The following is a 16,554-nucleotide window of genomic DNA, read 5'->3' as shown; positions in this document are numbered from 1 at the left end:
CTTTTGGGATAGCATTGGAAACGTAATTGAGGAAAATATGTAATAAAAATATTAAAAAAAAAAACAAACAACAACAACAACAAAAACAAACAAAAAATGTTGCTCTTATGGACATTGAATTAATGTAGGCAAACTGTTTCATTTATGCCTTTTGAAATAATGTTCAATAAATATTTACTTAGTTTTGAAAAAAAAAAAAAAAAAAAAAGAATGGATAATGACCAGAGAGGCTACAGTGCCAACCTACATGCTTAGGTAGTCTTTGTCTCACAGTCCTCAAAATATGTTTTTTCTGCCCAGGTAATGGGTCTACTTGGTTAGCTCTTAAGGTATATCTTTATTCTTTGTCAGAAAGCCAATGGGAAAATAGTAACCCGAGGATCTTCTGGCCAATTGACAATGTCATTTCTCCACCAAGGACCCAAGGTAATACTCACCCCTCTTTCTTTTGATCATCAACCAGAGCCTTACTGTTTCACGTCTTGATTTTATCAGGCGCTGATTACCAAAGGTCTATCTTCAAGCCTGTTGGCATTAGCCTGCTACCTAAGAGGAGGACTGGTTTTTCTTTTTCAAATCCTGCATATACATACTGAAATATGCATATGCATACTATGCATATACAGGAGGTGAGGGTGTATATAAGAAAGAGACTTGGGGGTGGTGGTGGCATGAAGATGGACTATGGCTTTCTTAAGGATTGGAGAATTTGATAACCTCATCAGGGCTGAATCATGAGAACTGATTCTAGAAAGTCTCCAATTGTGCAAATTAAAAGTGTGAGACTTACAAAAAAAAAAAAGGAACAAAAGGGAAGAATGAAAAAAAAGGAAAGAAAGGAAGGAAGGAAGGAAGGAAAGAAGAAAAGAAGGGAAGAAGGGAAGAAGGGAAGAAGGAAGGAAGGAAAGAAGGAAAGAAGGAAAGAAGGAAAAGAAAAGCACACTCGATAGTACTGAGTCCCAGTTTAGGTTTATTATAAACCAACTTCATTGATTCCTATGTAAGAGTAGGGACTTCTCAAGGTGCCTAGGACTCCAGTGTGGCCTGGCTTACTTAGCAGGTTGAAGCAGTTACAGGTGCTCTGGGAATGGAGACCTTTGTCCAGCCTCAAGGTTTGGATTTCTTCACTCACAGGAACACAGTTTTAAGGAAGTCTGTTGTGAACAATGGGTTATGGTCTCTGGGAAGTGGCACCTCTGGAAACTTTCTTTTGTCAACATTCAACCTCACTTCTCTAACTTCCATCATAACTGAGTGGTATGCTCCATCACCATGTTATTTTCAGATTAGTTCATACGACTCCCCCAAGGGAGTTTATGCTGGGATCTTTGATCTATGCCTTGCTTTTGAGGCAACTTAGACATTTTAGCCAGTTCCCCATGCCTTTTCACCAATCCCCCCCTGTCTTTCTGCACTGCACATTTTTCTTCCTGTCTTTTCTGTACACTTTAATCTTCTGCTTCAAGTTCCCTGTACCAAGACACAAGGCCCTAGCTCCTGGTGGCTCCTGGTGTATGAACTTGTATATACAATTTAACATCGAACTTATTTCACCTGTGGATATTATGACAATTATCCCTCAATTGCCTTCCTGGCTAAAAATAGTGCTTCTTTACCTGTGTCCTGAGTCTATGGATGAGCAGTCTCTGTGTAAACAAATGAGAGTTGAGTTACTTAATAATGTCTCAGGACCAGACTATGTGCTAAACACATGCATTTAAGGTACTCATCACACACAGTAACATATTGAAAATACCATTTGTTTATTTATTGACTAAACAAAGATTATTATGCATACCTGTCTGTTGTAACAATTTGGTTACAAATATTAGCTAATTAATTAATTAATTAATTTTTGGTTTTTTGAGACAGAGTTACTCTGTATAGCCCTGGCTGACTCAGAAATCCACCTGCCTCTGCCTCCCAAGTGCTGGGATTAAAGGCATGAGCCACCACTGCCCAGGGATTTATTTATTTTTAATTATTTTATTTACTTATATTCCAGCCATTGCCCCCTCCCCTTCCCACCTTCCACAGTTGCTCATCTCACTCCTCCCCCTTGCCTCCCAGACAGTGTTCCCTCCCCAAGTCTTCCCCTTCCCTGGGGCCTCATGTTTCTCTGGGATTAGGTTCATCTTCTCATACTGAGGACAGACTAGACAGTTCTCTGCTATGTTTGTGCCGGGAGTGGTGGTGGTGGGGGTTCAGACCAGTCTATGTATGCTGCCTCATAGGTGGCTCAGTCTCTGGGAGCTCCCTAGGGTTGGGGTTAGTTGAGACTTTTGGTCTTCTTATAGACTCACCAGCCCTCCCCTTCAGCTTCTTCAATCCTTTTTCTAATTCAATCATAAGGAGTCCCCTAGTTCAACCCAATGGCTGGGCATAGGTATCTGCATCTGTCTCAGTCAGCTGCTGGTAGAATCTCTCAGAGATCAGCGATGCTAGGTTCCTGTCTTCAGTCTCTTCTCCATTATTGTCCCTGCAGTTCTTTTAGACAAGAACAGTTCTATGTCTCTGGTTACTGTGGACCTCCTGAGAGGCAGACGGATTGTAAGATGTGGGAGGGCATTGAGCACTGATCTGGCCCGGATCAGGAAGCAGAACAAAAATCATATTAGCTGTTTATTAATTCTCTATTATACCTGCTATGATGCAGCTTTGAATATGAGTGAATCAACAAGGAAATAATCACTATTCTATTTTGTCTTGTCATATAATGAAAGAGTTTTTTTTGAAAAAAGATCTTTGAAACTCTTTACAATATATTCTGATCATGCTTTGCATACCCCAATCCTCCCCATTTTATCTCCCACCCAACCCCACACCTTCATTCTCTTTCTCTTTAGAAAAAAAAAAAAACAGGCAAGCCACCCAACCAAACTTAAAAAAAAATGGAAAAATGTATGAAACAAAACCAGACATACAAAAACAAAACCCATAAAAGCACAAAACCAGTAATCACAATACATAAGCAAAAGCCCAATCAGATAAAAAATGCACAAGCCAAGATGTATGAGACAAAAATCATCTACAAAAATGTCACTGAGTTCATTCTGTGTTGGCCAAGAACTGATGAGCATAGTGCCTGTCTATCCTTAAATGTGGTTTATATAGCCAGTGAGCATCCATAGAAGAAAACGAATTTTTCCTTTGAAAGCACATGCCAATTTGAGATGACTTCTTGTTTAAGGATGGGAGATAAGAAATGTGTAGCTCTTCATTAATTGAATTAGTATTAACTAGATATCATCAACTACTATCTTTCACAATTGAGTATTTGTGTTGTTTCAGATACTACAACAAACATTTTTCTGAGGTGGAGATGAGTAGGTGGGACATCCTGATTCATGTAGCAAGAAGACTAAGAAACAGAGATTTAAGCTCCTAGATGCCAGGGTCCAGAGCCTATATTATTCCCACCATAGAAGGCTAGATAATATGCTATCTATAAAAATGTGTAACCTTAGGTCTTTTCCTGAATTACAGACGTTTTTTTTTAAACAATCAAAATAACAACAATCATCTATTTGAGCAGCATAAGTGAACTTGTAAATTTTAGACCGAGATTACTGATAGAATCTGATTCAGCTACCCTGAACGTCAGTAACGGGGAACTTCAGGTCTGCAATGAAATAGATCTCAAACTAGAAGCCTGAAGAGAGGATGGGAGGAAACACATTTCACTAGGCATTCATACCTCCTCAAACACCATTGACATATTTCAGATTCATATTGTGGTAATGTAGTTACCACAATAACTCCTTGAAACACAATAATTTTTTAAAAATGAGGCAAAGAAGTTGCTTATTAGTGTTTAGAAAGGTTGTGTTAATTCTTCTTTTTATTTCTTTATTGGACCTTTACAAGAAATGCCCTAAATTTTTCCTTTACTTATTGACATATGAATTTCACAGCTCAGTATGAGTTAGATGTTAATATCACCATTTAATAACTGGCCAAATTAAGACACATGAACACTGAGCATGATGTTCAAAGCTACACAATTAGTAATTAGACAAGTTTAAGTTCAGGTACTGTGACTGGACTTTGAGCTCTAGTTGCTACCTGAAGGGGTAAAATGTCAGAACTTAGATTCAAACTCACACTGAGTTCATTTTTTTAAAGTTTCCCATTGGACTCAGATCCTTTCACAAAACCCAATCTTTTCATAAGGCTGGTAACTGACTTCTTTAGGATGTTGTACCTACATGTGTTACTTAGGGTTACTACTGCTTTGATGAAACACCAAGGCCAAAGCAAGTTGGGGAGGAAAGGGTCTATTTCACTCACAGTTCTCTATGACAGTTCATTAACAAAAGCAGTAAGGGCAGGAACTCAAGCAGAGCAGGAGCTGATGCAGAGGCCATGGAGAAATGCTGCTTACTGGCTTGCTTTCATGGGTTTGCTCAGCCTTCTTTCTTCTAGATCCTGACACCATCAGCACAGGGGTGGTACCACCCATCATGGCCTGAGCTCTCTTTCATCAGTCACTAATTAAGAAAATGTCTGATGGCTGGACGTTATGGATACATTTTCTCAATCAAGGTCCCCTCCTCTCAGATGACTCTAGGTGTGTCAAGCAGACATAAAAGTTATCAGGACGGCACTTCTGAGAGAAGAGTGAAATATCATTCCTCCGGACCATTCAGAATTTCGTTAAAAGTCCCATAAACATGGTCTGTTTAATTTGACCATTAAATTTCCCCTTCATCTCGCCTCTCCTCTTCCTTCCAGAGAGATGATGATATAATGTCCAGAATAATTTGCTTTCCTTTTCTCCAACCTTTGCTCTGACTTCATACTAAGTCCTTCCCCAAGTGAAGCAGTTTTAGAAGCCGACTCCGAATCTCCTTGGTTCTTGCACCGTAGATGATGGGATTGAGCACGGGAGGCACCAGCACATAGAGGTTAGCCAGGAAGATATGCACATGCTTGGGAACTCGATTGTGACCAAAACGGTGGGTAAGGAAGGAGAAGAAAGCAGGTATATAGAAAACCAGAATGACACCAAGGTGAGATCCACAGGTACTCAGAGCCTTGTGTTGAGCATCACGGGATGGAAGACGGAAGACAGCCCGGAGAATGAAGCCATAGGAGATGGCAATGAGGATGGAATCCAGGCCCATGGCCAGCAGAGCCACAGTCAACCCATAGACAATGTTAACAGTAATATTGGCACAGGCAAGCCTAGCAATGCCCATATGCTCACAGTATGTGTGAGTCATGACACGGTGACCACAGTAGGGCAGTCGCCTCAGCAAAAAGATGAAAGGGGAGACAATAGCCACACTACGGACTATCCCAGCAAAGATAATTTGAGCTATGACAGTATGGTTGAGGATGGTTGTATATCTCAGTGGGTTGCAGATAGCTACATATCGATCAAAGGCCATGGCAAGGAGAACCGAGGACTCAAGAGCATAGATAGAGTGGACACAAAACATCTGGGCGAGGCATCCACCAAAGGAAATCTCATTAGCATGGAGCCATAGAATGGCCAACATTTTAGGTACAGTGGTGGAGCTGAGAGCCAGGTCAGTGAGTGAGAGAAGGCAGAGGAAGAGGTACATGGGTGTGTGAAGCACACTCTCTGTCCCAATGATAAGGATGAGGGCAGCATTCCCAAGCAGAGCTACTACATACATGACACAGAAGGGGATGGCAATCCAGAGGTGGGCGAACTCCAGCCCTGGGATCCCAGTCAGGAAGAGAGTGACTGGGAGACTGTCGCTCATGTTGGAGGCTGTTGTCTGTCTTGGCACACGAAGGGCTTTATCCAAGGGGTGACGGCATGCCTGCCCTGAAATTAGGTGTCTGGTTCATTCATGAATTTATAGGCTGAACAATTGCCTGTTCCTCAAGAATCTTTTAAAGCCTCATCTATTTCCTGTATTATTCATCAGTCCTTGTTTTTACAGTCAACACAAGGTAAGTGTTTATGATCCTTAGTGAATATTGTCTGACTTGTCAAATGCTCTGCATACCATCTAGAGGCCTTTAGCCTGCTCTCTTGGATGGATACTTAATTTCCATCACTCATATCCCCCTACACCCCTATCATTTTCAGATTTTTAAACTTTCCTCCTCTATATATCTTTTCTTATTTCAGGGAACTTTCAAGGGACCTTCTGTCTATTTTGCTCCTTAGTCATCTTTACACTCTTGCCTTTTTGATGGGGCCTCCATGTTATCTACATGTTACTTAAAGTTGGTCTTATATATCCAGTTCTGAGTTGGTTCTTTTTACCCCATCCAATGTCATTATTTAATTTTCTATCACTTCCAGAAAAAAACATTTTATTCCATGTCACTTCCTGGTGCCACAATAGCTTTATTTGTTGTCTGAACTTCAGACCCTCTTCCTACTTGCCTGTAAATTTTCACTGATAATGCAGAATAGTTTGGGCTTAGCCCTGCTATTGGCCTGTGGTGAGAGAATCTGGCAAGCTGGAATCACTACAAACTTTTTCCTCTCCTTTTGTTTCAGTACTATACCTGCACAAGATTTCCAATGATTGCTGTGAGATATCTGCCACTCTGTCAGCATCTGTGGCTCAGAGGACTGAGAAGGGTAGCATACAAGCACAGTTAGTTTCTCTTCCATCAAGAAACTGTGAAAGCACATTGAGCTAGCATCCAACTTGTATTCATGGTGGGGGTCCCTTTCCAAATTTGCCTCAGCCTTTTTTGAGTCATGATGGTGACTGGGTTTTGAGGTCTTGCTTAGGCAAATGCAGTTTAGCCAATCTTAGACATCATGCAGTAACTCTGAGTTGTTTGCTTGTTTGTCTTTGTTTTTTTGTTTGTTTGTTTTTCCTAATAAAATACATTTTCTTGGATTCTGATAAGACAAAACAAAACAAAACAAAACAAAACAAAACAAAACAAAACAAAACAAAACAAAACAAAACAAAACTCTTACCTGTGCAAGAGGTATCCATTTTTGGCAGAGAGTGCTGAATGTAGATCTCGGTCAAGGAGCACTGTGTGGGAGCACAGCTACTCTGAGATGTGTTACATGAATGCTGAGTTGCTTGGGAGAGAAAGAGGAGGTAAAAGGGTTTGACCAGACATACCCTGTGGTTGAAGCTTTGTTTGGAGGTGTGGAAGGGCTGTATCCTTGCAGATTCAGGTGAGTGTGGTGTAAGAGAGTGTGAATGCTTAGCATCATTCCTGTTGAATTGGCCTCTTTTAAAGTTTTCTGAACTCCCTGAATGTCTTCAGATCAGCTCTGTATTCCAGCCTCTTTGGTCACCTGGCTCATTAAGAGAAACTTGCTTTGTTCTTCAATGCTCAAGAGTAAAGACTCAGGTGTCCTCCTCCTCTGAGGTCCCTGCTGTGTTTATCTTGAGGGAGAAAGAGAAAGTGACACTTTGATAAATGAAGGAAAAAACTGAGTGAGAAAACTAGCAGTAACCTTTGAAGGGAAGTGGAAATTAACTCCCATGTCTGTGCTCTCTGTGCTCCCATGTCTGTCTTCTCTGCTTGACTCCCTTCTTTCTTTCATTCTGTGTTTTCTTGAATGCCTAGTTATCATGGTTCATTAACATTCTGTGGCCAGGATGAAAGATTTATGTGAAGAAAGTAGTAAATGTCTGTGAATGGCATTGTGTTAACAGATGCCACTTAACAACACACAGTTAAATGGCCCGGAGAGGTGGCTCAGCAGTTGATTATTGGCTGCTCTTCAAGAATACCTTGGTTTGATTCTTGACACCCACATGGCATCTCGCAACTGTAAATTTAGCTCCAGGGAATATGATACTCACTTCTGGCTCCTGAGGAAGCTACATACATGTGGTGCATAGACAAACATGTGGACAAAACATTTCTAAACATAATATAAAAATATGCATAATCAGCATGCACAAGACCTACACCAGGTCTAAGCCAGATAGGGTCCCACTGCTGAGAGGGGAAGTGCACACCAGCCCCCATCCCTAACCCACAAACTACCTCCAACTGATAACCACTCACACAGGAAACTTGTTTTCCACCAACCTCCATCTATGCCCAGCAGTAGATGGCCAACACAAAATAAACTCAATAGTATTTTTGAAGGTCTTTCCTCCCCATACAGGTCTTTGGTGTATATTTCAGTTTCTGATTTTGCATGCAAATGTGTATATTTCTGCATCTATATGTGTTTCTTGTGCCTTTTCTTTAGCTCCTTTCTTCCCTTGTTTGTTTTGTCCTATTCTGGCTTGTTTTTTTTATTTTATGTCATTATCTTTTTAAAGGTAACTGTTTTTTTTTAAATGAGAGAGAGAGAGAGAGAGAGAGAGAGAGAGAGAGAGAGAGAGAGAGAGAGAGAGAGAAGAGGTAGATTTGGATGGGAGGTGATGTGAGACAAATCTGGAAGGAGTTGAGGGAAGGGAACCATAATCAGAATATATTGTATGGGAAAGTTCTATTTTCAGTAGAAACAAACAAATGCATAGTCAATGATGAGAGCATGGACTTCATGACAATGACAACAGGGAATTATGCAGAGCACAGGGCCTTCCTGAGCATTTTCACCACTGGTACCAGGGTGTGTCATGAACCAGTTCTGGTTGGGTAGCATTTTATTCCAGTCAGATCCCCTGAATTTCATGGCTTTTGCCACCCACCAGGCCCTGATCTATGTTCATCAAAGCTCTGTCCCAGGATCCATCAATTTTCCTTCTTGATTTCCTTTTCAACATATATTCTCTTCTCAAATTACTCCAAAGCAGTAGCCTTACAAAATTTAGGTACTTATTCCTAAAGGATGTAGTTGTTGTAGATTTGGTCTTGTGCTGCTTGTATTATATTAATCTGGTCCCCCCAATTGCATGAGAATCCACACATCTGCATGTAAGAAACTAAGGGAACCCTGCACCCCATTTGTTTTTGATTGGTAAATAAAGTTGCTGGTGGCCAATGGCTGAGCAGAGAGACAAAGCCAGAACTTTTAGGATTGCTGGGCAAGGGACCCAAGGAGGAAGGAGAGATTAGCTGCCATGACATAACAAAAGAAGAGACACAACAGTCCTGAGAGGTGCAGAAGACAGAGAGATAGTCATCATGTAGGTTCAAGAGAATGCAGCTGAGTGGCTGCAGGTCTGGGTCTGGAGCAGCAAAGATGAAATACAGATTTTAGTAATAAGATAGGAATACTGAAGGGGAGTTAGCCATGTGGAGGTTAGGAAGTTGCCCAGCCATTGAACTCTCTAAGGTATATTAAAATATAAGGCTGTGTGTGTGTGTGTGTGTGTGTGTGTTTCACTCGAGAGCACAGATCATTGGGGTTAAATGGTCACATGATTATTTAAAAAAAATCAATAACATTTTTTGGTTGTATGCATATGTATGACATGTGTGTGGAGGTCAGAGGTCAAATTTTGCTGCCTCTTCCCTTGCAAACAACCTTGTTACTATTTATTATTATTATTATTATTATTATTATTATTGTTATCATCATCTCACTATGTTGTCCTGGTTGGCCTCAAAATGCCACTGTAGAGCAGACTGGTCCTGAATTCACAGAGATCCACTTGCCTCTGCCTCTCTAGTGCTGGGATTTAGAGGTGTATGACATCATGCCTGGCTTCCACCTCATTTTCTAAGACAGGATCTTTCACTAATTGGCTATGCTGGTGTGACTAGCCAGCCCGAGACTGTCTCGTATAGATACCCCTGCCCTGAGGTTACAGATGCTGACATCATGTCTGACTTTTTACATTGGTGATGGGACTTAGATTTGTGTCCTCATGCTAACTATAACAAGCACTTACCAACTGAGTCATTTCCACAATTTCTGAAATATTTATAGACTAGAAATTTCTAAGTCATCATTATCAAATTATAAACAGATAGACCTTGGTTAACTATGAAAAATGTATTGTTTTGACTTGAAGGGGTTCATTATTCCACTGAATTTTCCTTGAATATTTAATTATGATCATGCTTACTAAACATATATATACATATACACATATATATGTGTGTGTGTGTATGTATATATATATATATATATATATATATATATATACATATTCTTTCTTTCATTCCTTTTAACAAAAGGCTTTTCATGTTAAACTATTAGTATAATTATTACAATGCTGCATTAACTATTGGAAAAATTTCTCAGTTCGTCCATTATTAGAAAGAGAAACAAATATTCCAGGAAACATTTTTTCCTAATTAGATGAATATAACTTCAATTAGTTATTCTTTTCTTTCAATTTATTTCCCGTGTCCAAGATTGATTGAAATGGAAGATAGTTCACATTCAGTCTGACCCGTCCAGCAGGTCCAGTTATTCGAGGGTCTCGAGGGGACCTTCTCCTAAGAACCAAATGGGGGGTAGAGAGAGACGAGGGTCTTGTGCCAATAACGACACGGAAACGTTCTGAATTGCATCAAGACCCCAATGTATTAGCCAGGCCCAAGGTTTAAATGCACAAGCAAAAGGGGAAGTACAGATACTTACCAGCGGGAGGGGTGGGGCAATACAAGCAAAAGGAGAAGTACTTATCAGTGGGAGGGGGGGCAATAGAAATTTTTTTCTTTTGGCAGCTACACGGGGAAGCAGGAACTTGGTGGTATCAGGGTGTGGTCAGGACATCAGTGGAACATTCTGTGGTTGTTCTCAGAATCAGTGTGTCAGTGGCTCGCTTTTGACCCCCTTTTCTTCTCGGGGGAGAGGCCCAATTTAGAGATCAGGACAATAGTGTTGTCTTAATAGCTCCCAATATCAGTCACTTTTAATTTTATTTAAATTAAGTGGTAAGCAGGAAGAACTATAGTTTCCCTTTACCAGCCAGCTGCCTGTCATAAGATGGTAACAGGAGGTCTTACAGGAAGCCTGGGAAGGCAAAAGATTGAGAAGGGATAACTGTTACTGTCTTTATCTTTTAGTTTACATGGTTTACATAAAGAACTTGGCTATGAATGACTTTCGGTTCTGCCATATAGGGTGTGTGCCACAGCTAGAGGTTAGCAACAGTTTTAAGAATTCTGTGAGGGGGACTGGAAAGGGAAACATTAATAATAATCATCATAATATTAATAATATTAATAATAATAATTTTGGTTGTCTGCAACCAATACCCTAGACTCTGTAGGGCAATATGGTACGCTGGTGTAATGAGGTTAGCTAGAAGGGAGAAATTGAAAAATCAACTAATGTTGCTAGTAAAAAGTTAAGTTCTCTAATCCTCAAGAGACTGGAGACACCAGGGAGTTTAGAGGTCTGGTGGGGCGTGGGGTGTGAAAACATTCTTGTGGAGACAGGGTGGTGCGGAGGAGGTATGGGATGGGGAGCATTCAGAGGGTGAACCAGGAGGGGGATAAACCCTGGAGTGTAAAAAACAAACAAAGGAAAGATTAAATAAAATTTTAAAAAAAGTTAGGTGTTTGAATGATATGGCAAAAGTAAGATATGGACAGTAAGAGTCACCCCTTGCAGTCTTTTGCCTTTCCAGGCTGCCTTTAAGGCTTCCTGTTGCTGAGTCATGACAGGCAGCTGGCTGGTAAAGGAAAAATATAGTCCCAGCCGAGCCATCTTAACCAGAGCCTAGAGGCTGGTTTAGAGCTGGCAAGACAGTGATCTTTGCTACCTGTGTGTTGTGGCTTGAATGAGAAATGTCTTGGGTATGGTCTCTGACACGTGAACACTTGGCATCCTGTTGCTGGAGCTGTTTGGGAAGGTTTAGGTGTGATGCACCTGTGCTGGATGAAGTACACTGCTGGGGATGGGCTTTGAGATAAAAAGCCTTACCTACTTCCAATTCACTCTCTCTGCTTCATGTTTATGGCCCAAGATATGAACTATCTGCTTCTGCAGTTCCACAGAAACTGTTGCTGCTGCAATGTTTGCTGTTTGGTGAGTGACTCTACTCTGCCAACGTGCCAACATGGACTCTCATCCCTCTGGACTTTATGCCAAAATATGCTTCCTCTTAAGTTGCCCTTGGTGTTTTATCACAGCAACAGAAGAGCAAGCAATACATTGTGTAAACATATGTAGAATAATTTGAGTGATATTTTATAATTAAATATGAAGCATGTTAAAACTTGAAATCAGTTTTGTTATACTTTCCTGTAGTTTTTAACGTAAGAAAAGATATGTTGATAACTATTATTTTATGAAACTAAATCCTATTAAGAGTATAATATTAAAATATTTCATTATACATTTGATAGCAGTTTTTAATTGAATAATGAGTATCTTCTCTAGGTATATCTTCTCAAGAAGACAAACAAATATGTGTATATAATATTGTTATTTTGTCATTAAGTGTCATCTACTGAGTTTTGAGGATGTGAGCATGTGGGTATTTGCCTAAGCATTCTCGGTGAAGACAAAGTCCCCGTCACAGCTTATTGCACCTTAGAGTTTACGTGAAGGTAGTGGCCATGATTCCCATTGTGTTTGTGCCAAATGCTGAATGGATGATATGAAGGGAGGAATAACATTCAAGCCACTGCTGCTGTGTGCCAGCCTGAGCAAAGAACTTGTACTTACGATACAATTGTGAAATATGCATGATATTCTAAGTTTCATTTTAGGAATCCGAGTACACTGTAGATTATGGCTTAAGATCATGAAACTGGCAAGTGACTCACCTGGTAATCACACCAAGTCTGACCAAAGCTGTTTCCTCATATATAGCATACCTCATGCTTTTTATCCCAGTAGTGTTCTTTGCCACCAAATATACATATAGTGTGTGTGTGTGCATGTATGTTTGTGGATATCTGTGTATGTATTCTCCCTCCCCCTCTCCCTTTCTCTTTCTGTGTTTAGTGATGATATCAATAGTATTAACAGTTAAAGATCTCTGAAAATTTTATTCTTTCAAAACAAAGTGAAAATGGTGAAAATATTGTTAGGGTCAACTTTTTCAGAACTAGCTGGATATAAAATTAGCTATTAAATAATGGCTTGTGTTAGTCTATAAAGTTTCTATATACAAAATGCCTGAATTTTGCTAATATCAGAGATTTTTGTGCATCGTAATCTTTCCTCATCCTATCCCATCCTCAATTTTTGAGCTCTGTAGGTGCATGTCAACTAGAACTTGGGGTCACAGTCAGAACTAGTGACCTGTTGCCACTCAGAGAGAGCAGACATGGGTGCAGCGCTTATGGTGTCCTTTACTGTGACTTTGATGCTTGGTTCTCTGCTGCTTCCCTTGAAAACCCTGTCTGCAATTCTGTCTAAATGTGGCAGGATCCAGAGCTTATCCTATGTGGAAGATCTTTTCCCATGGGTGACTTTTAAAGGCAATTATACAGTGTTAACTGTGTAGTCCCCTGTGACTTCAGAACAGTTGGAGGAGACAAAGTGATCTCCCAAAGATAAGACTGAGAAGCTGAGGAATATCTTTATTAACATGAATTACTCACACAATTTAGTGAGTTTCATGTGATATTTCCATAAAATATATAAAGTACTGACCCTATCTACTGTTGCTTACATTCCCTCATGTTCTTCATGGTCTACTCTCCCTGGACACCTTTCCATACAGGCTGCTTCAGAAATACATGCTTTTCTTTATGTGGGGGGCCATACTAACCTACTCTGAATAATTCCAATTTTCCGTATGTGCTGCTAAAGGGAACACTGAAGTACTTACAAGCTTCAAAACATTCTAAAGATTTATTTATTTATTTAATATATATGAGTACACTGTAGCTGTACAGATGGTTGTGAGCCTTCATGTGGTTGCTGGGAACTGAACTCAGGACCTCTGCTTGCACCAGCCTGAAGATTTATTATTATATGTAAGTACACTGTAGCTGTCTTCAGACACACCAGAAGAGGGCGTCTGATCTCATGGATGGCTGTGAGCCACCATGTGTTTGCTGGGATTTGAACTCAGGACCTTTGGAAGAGCTATCAATGCTCTTAACCTCTGAGCTATCTCTCTAGCCAATCTTCAGAACATTCTAATTGTGTATCCATAGCAGGCTGGGTCCATGTCCAGAGGTTGATGTATCACCAGAAGACATCATCATTTACACTGAATCTCTGTAGGAGATGATACTAAACTATAGTTGTCTAATAAACTCCTGAGAGCTGAAGTTCTAGTTCAAAAGTTTGCCCTCATCGAACACAGATCTGTTTATGGCTCTTAAAGAAATATCTACTTAATTATTTCCCTTTCTTCTTTTTTTTTAAAGTCTGCAAAATAATTCTTACCAGTAACACACATGAATTCCACCTGCTACTGCCCCTTGCCAGCCAATGGCAGTGCCATTTTTTTTTGAATTTCAATTTTTTTCTTTTACTGAAAATAGATTTTTATCCATATAATATATTCTGATTCCAGTCCCCACCCGCACTCCTCCCAGTTCCTTCCCACCACCTTTTCCATCCATACCCTATTTCTCATTAGAAAATAAAAATTTAATTATAAAAGAAGAATAACTTCAAGATATCTGTGATATAATATGTTGAGCATAATTAACAGGAATACATTAAATACTTGATAATGTTTAAGAAGTCAATAAGAATGTTCTCATAAATGGATGTCAGGTGTATGAGTTGTTCCATATAAAATAGCTTAATTTAGTCATGCCATAGTGCCCATGTACACTAGAAATGTACATTACACTTCAGAACTTTGTGTTATATACCATAAATGAATACAATCTATTAAATTTTTCTTTTATTTCTACATTTTTTGAAAATTTTACACATAGATACAGTATGTTTTGATCATGTCCAAAAAACTGTCCACCTTCAATTTAACTTCTTCCAGACTTCCCCTGTATCTCCCTCCTTTCCTACCAACATTCCTTTGTCTTTACCTCTATGCCTCTGTCTCTGTCTCTGTCTCTCTATCTCTCTCTCCCTCTTTCACACACACACACACACACACACACACACACACACACACACACACACACCCTTAATGAGTCCAGTTAAAGCTGCCCATATGTGCATGGTGCAATCACCATCTCTGACCTCAAGCTGTACTACAGAGCAATTGGGATAAAAACTGCATGGTATTGGTACTGTGACAGGCAGGTAGATCAACAGAAAATAATTGAAGACCCAGAAATGAACCCACATACCTATGGTCACTTGATCTTTGACAAAGGAGCTAAAACCATCCAGTGGAAAAAAGACAGCATTTTCAATAAATGGTGCTGCTTCAACTGGAGGTCAACATGTGGAAGCATGAAAATTCTTATCTCCCTGTATGAAGCTCAATTCCAAGTGGATCAAGGCTTCCACATAAAACCAGATACACTGAAACTAATAGAAAAGACAGTGGGAAAGAGCCTCAAGCACATGGGCACAAGGGAAAATTTCCTAAACAGAACACCAATGGCTTACGCGCTAAGATCAAGAATTGACAAATGGGGCCTCATAAAATGAGGCCTTGTAAAGCTTCTGTAAGGCAAAGGACACTGCCAATAGGACAAAATGGTAACCAACAGATTGGGAAAAGACCTTTACCAACCCTACATTTGATAGAGAGCTAATATCCAATATATACAAAGAACTCAAGAAGTTAGACTCCAGAGAACCAAATAACCTATTAAAAATTTGGGGTACAGAGCTATACAGAGAATTCTTAACTGAGGAATACCAAATGGATGAGAAGCACCTAAATAACTGCTCAACATCCTTGGTCATCAGGGAAATGCAAACCAAATAAGTTTTCTTAAGTGTTTAATGAGGGTGAATTTGCTACTAAAAGAAAATAAAACTCAGAAATGTAGGGCAAGAAATGTATTAGAAGAAAATACAATTTATTAAGCACACAGCATATCAATTATTGTCTATTTTATATAGATCTTATAAAAGAATCATAATAATTATCTGTTGGGAGATTATTTAAGAAGTATTATGCAAAAAGTCTTATATAAAAATCTAATAATGTTTTGAGGTTAAATAAGTTGTATAATTTACTTTTGTTTACTAAACCTTCTATATTTTAGGCACCATTCCAGATTTGGGGTACACACTCAGTAATTTATTTAGTCCTTAACACAATCCCCAAAGTATTTCCATTGTCCCATTTTCAAAGCTGACCTTACTTGATAGAAGAAGATCTTGCAACTGTCCCATAGCTGAAAAGCAGGTGAGGAAGAACACATTTAAACCCATGTGCTCTTTCAGACTTGTGGCTGCATCCAAGACCTAGCACTTTTACATTCACTCTGAATGCCATTTTGATCCCCCATTTTTGTGCCAACCTTGAAATAGAGTATTCTCTTCAGAACACACCTCCTCTTCCTTCTCTCCCTGCTCCTCCTCCTTTGCCTTCTCTTTCATCTCCATCTAGCAAATTCTATCTCCTTTTTTTAAAATTTATTTTTTATTAGGTATTTTCCTCGTTTACATTTTCAATGCTATCCCAAAAGTCCCCCATCCCCTCCCCCCCATCCCCTACCCACCCACTCCCCCTTTTTGGCCCTGGGGTTCCCCTGCACTGGGGCACATAAAGTCTGCAAGTCCAATGGGCCTCTCTTTGCAGTGATGGCCGACTAGGCCATCTTTTGATACATATGTAGCTAGAGACAAGAGCTCCGGGGTACTGGTCAGTTCACACTGTTGTTCCACCTATA

General features: G+C 39.8%; 1 protein-coding gene across 1 annotated transcript; it reads right to left on the bottom strand.

The window, feature by feature from the left end:
- Nucleotides 1–4,796: 4,796 nt before the first annotated feature.
- On the bottom strand, nucleotides 4,797–5,762 carry LOC110298874 (olfactory receptor 52D1). The gene has a single exon (XM_021168395.1). The coding sequence runs from the start codon at nucleotides 5,733–5,735 to the stop codon at nucleotides 4,797–4,799; it is 939 nt and encodes a 312-aa protein (XP_021024054.1). The 5' UTR covers nucleotides 5,736–5,762.
- Nucleotides 5,763–16,554: the final 10,792 nt, after the last annotated feature.

This window comes from Mus caroli, chromosome 7, assembly GCF_900094665.2.
Source record: "Mus caroli chromosome 7, CAROLI_EIJ_v1.1, whole genome shotgun sequence".
Classification (NCBI taxonomy): domain Eukaryota; kingdom Metazoa; phylum Chordata; class Mammalia; order Rodentia; family Muridae; genus Mus; species Mus caroli.
Note: the sequence above shows the minus strand (reverse complement) of the source record. Positions and strands in the feature narration are given on the sequence as shown.

Bases quoted from the DNA above. Each gene is read 5' to 3' on its own strand.
- LOC110298874 (XM_021168395.1), bottom strand. From the start codon at position 5,735: ATGAGCGACAGTCTCCCAGTCACTCTCTTCCTGACTGGGATCCCAGGG.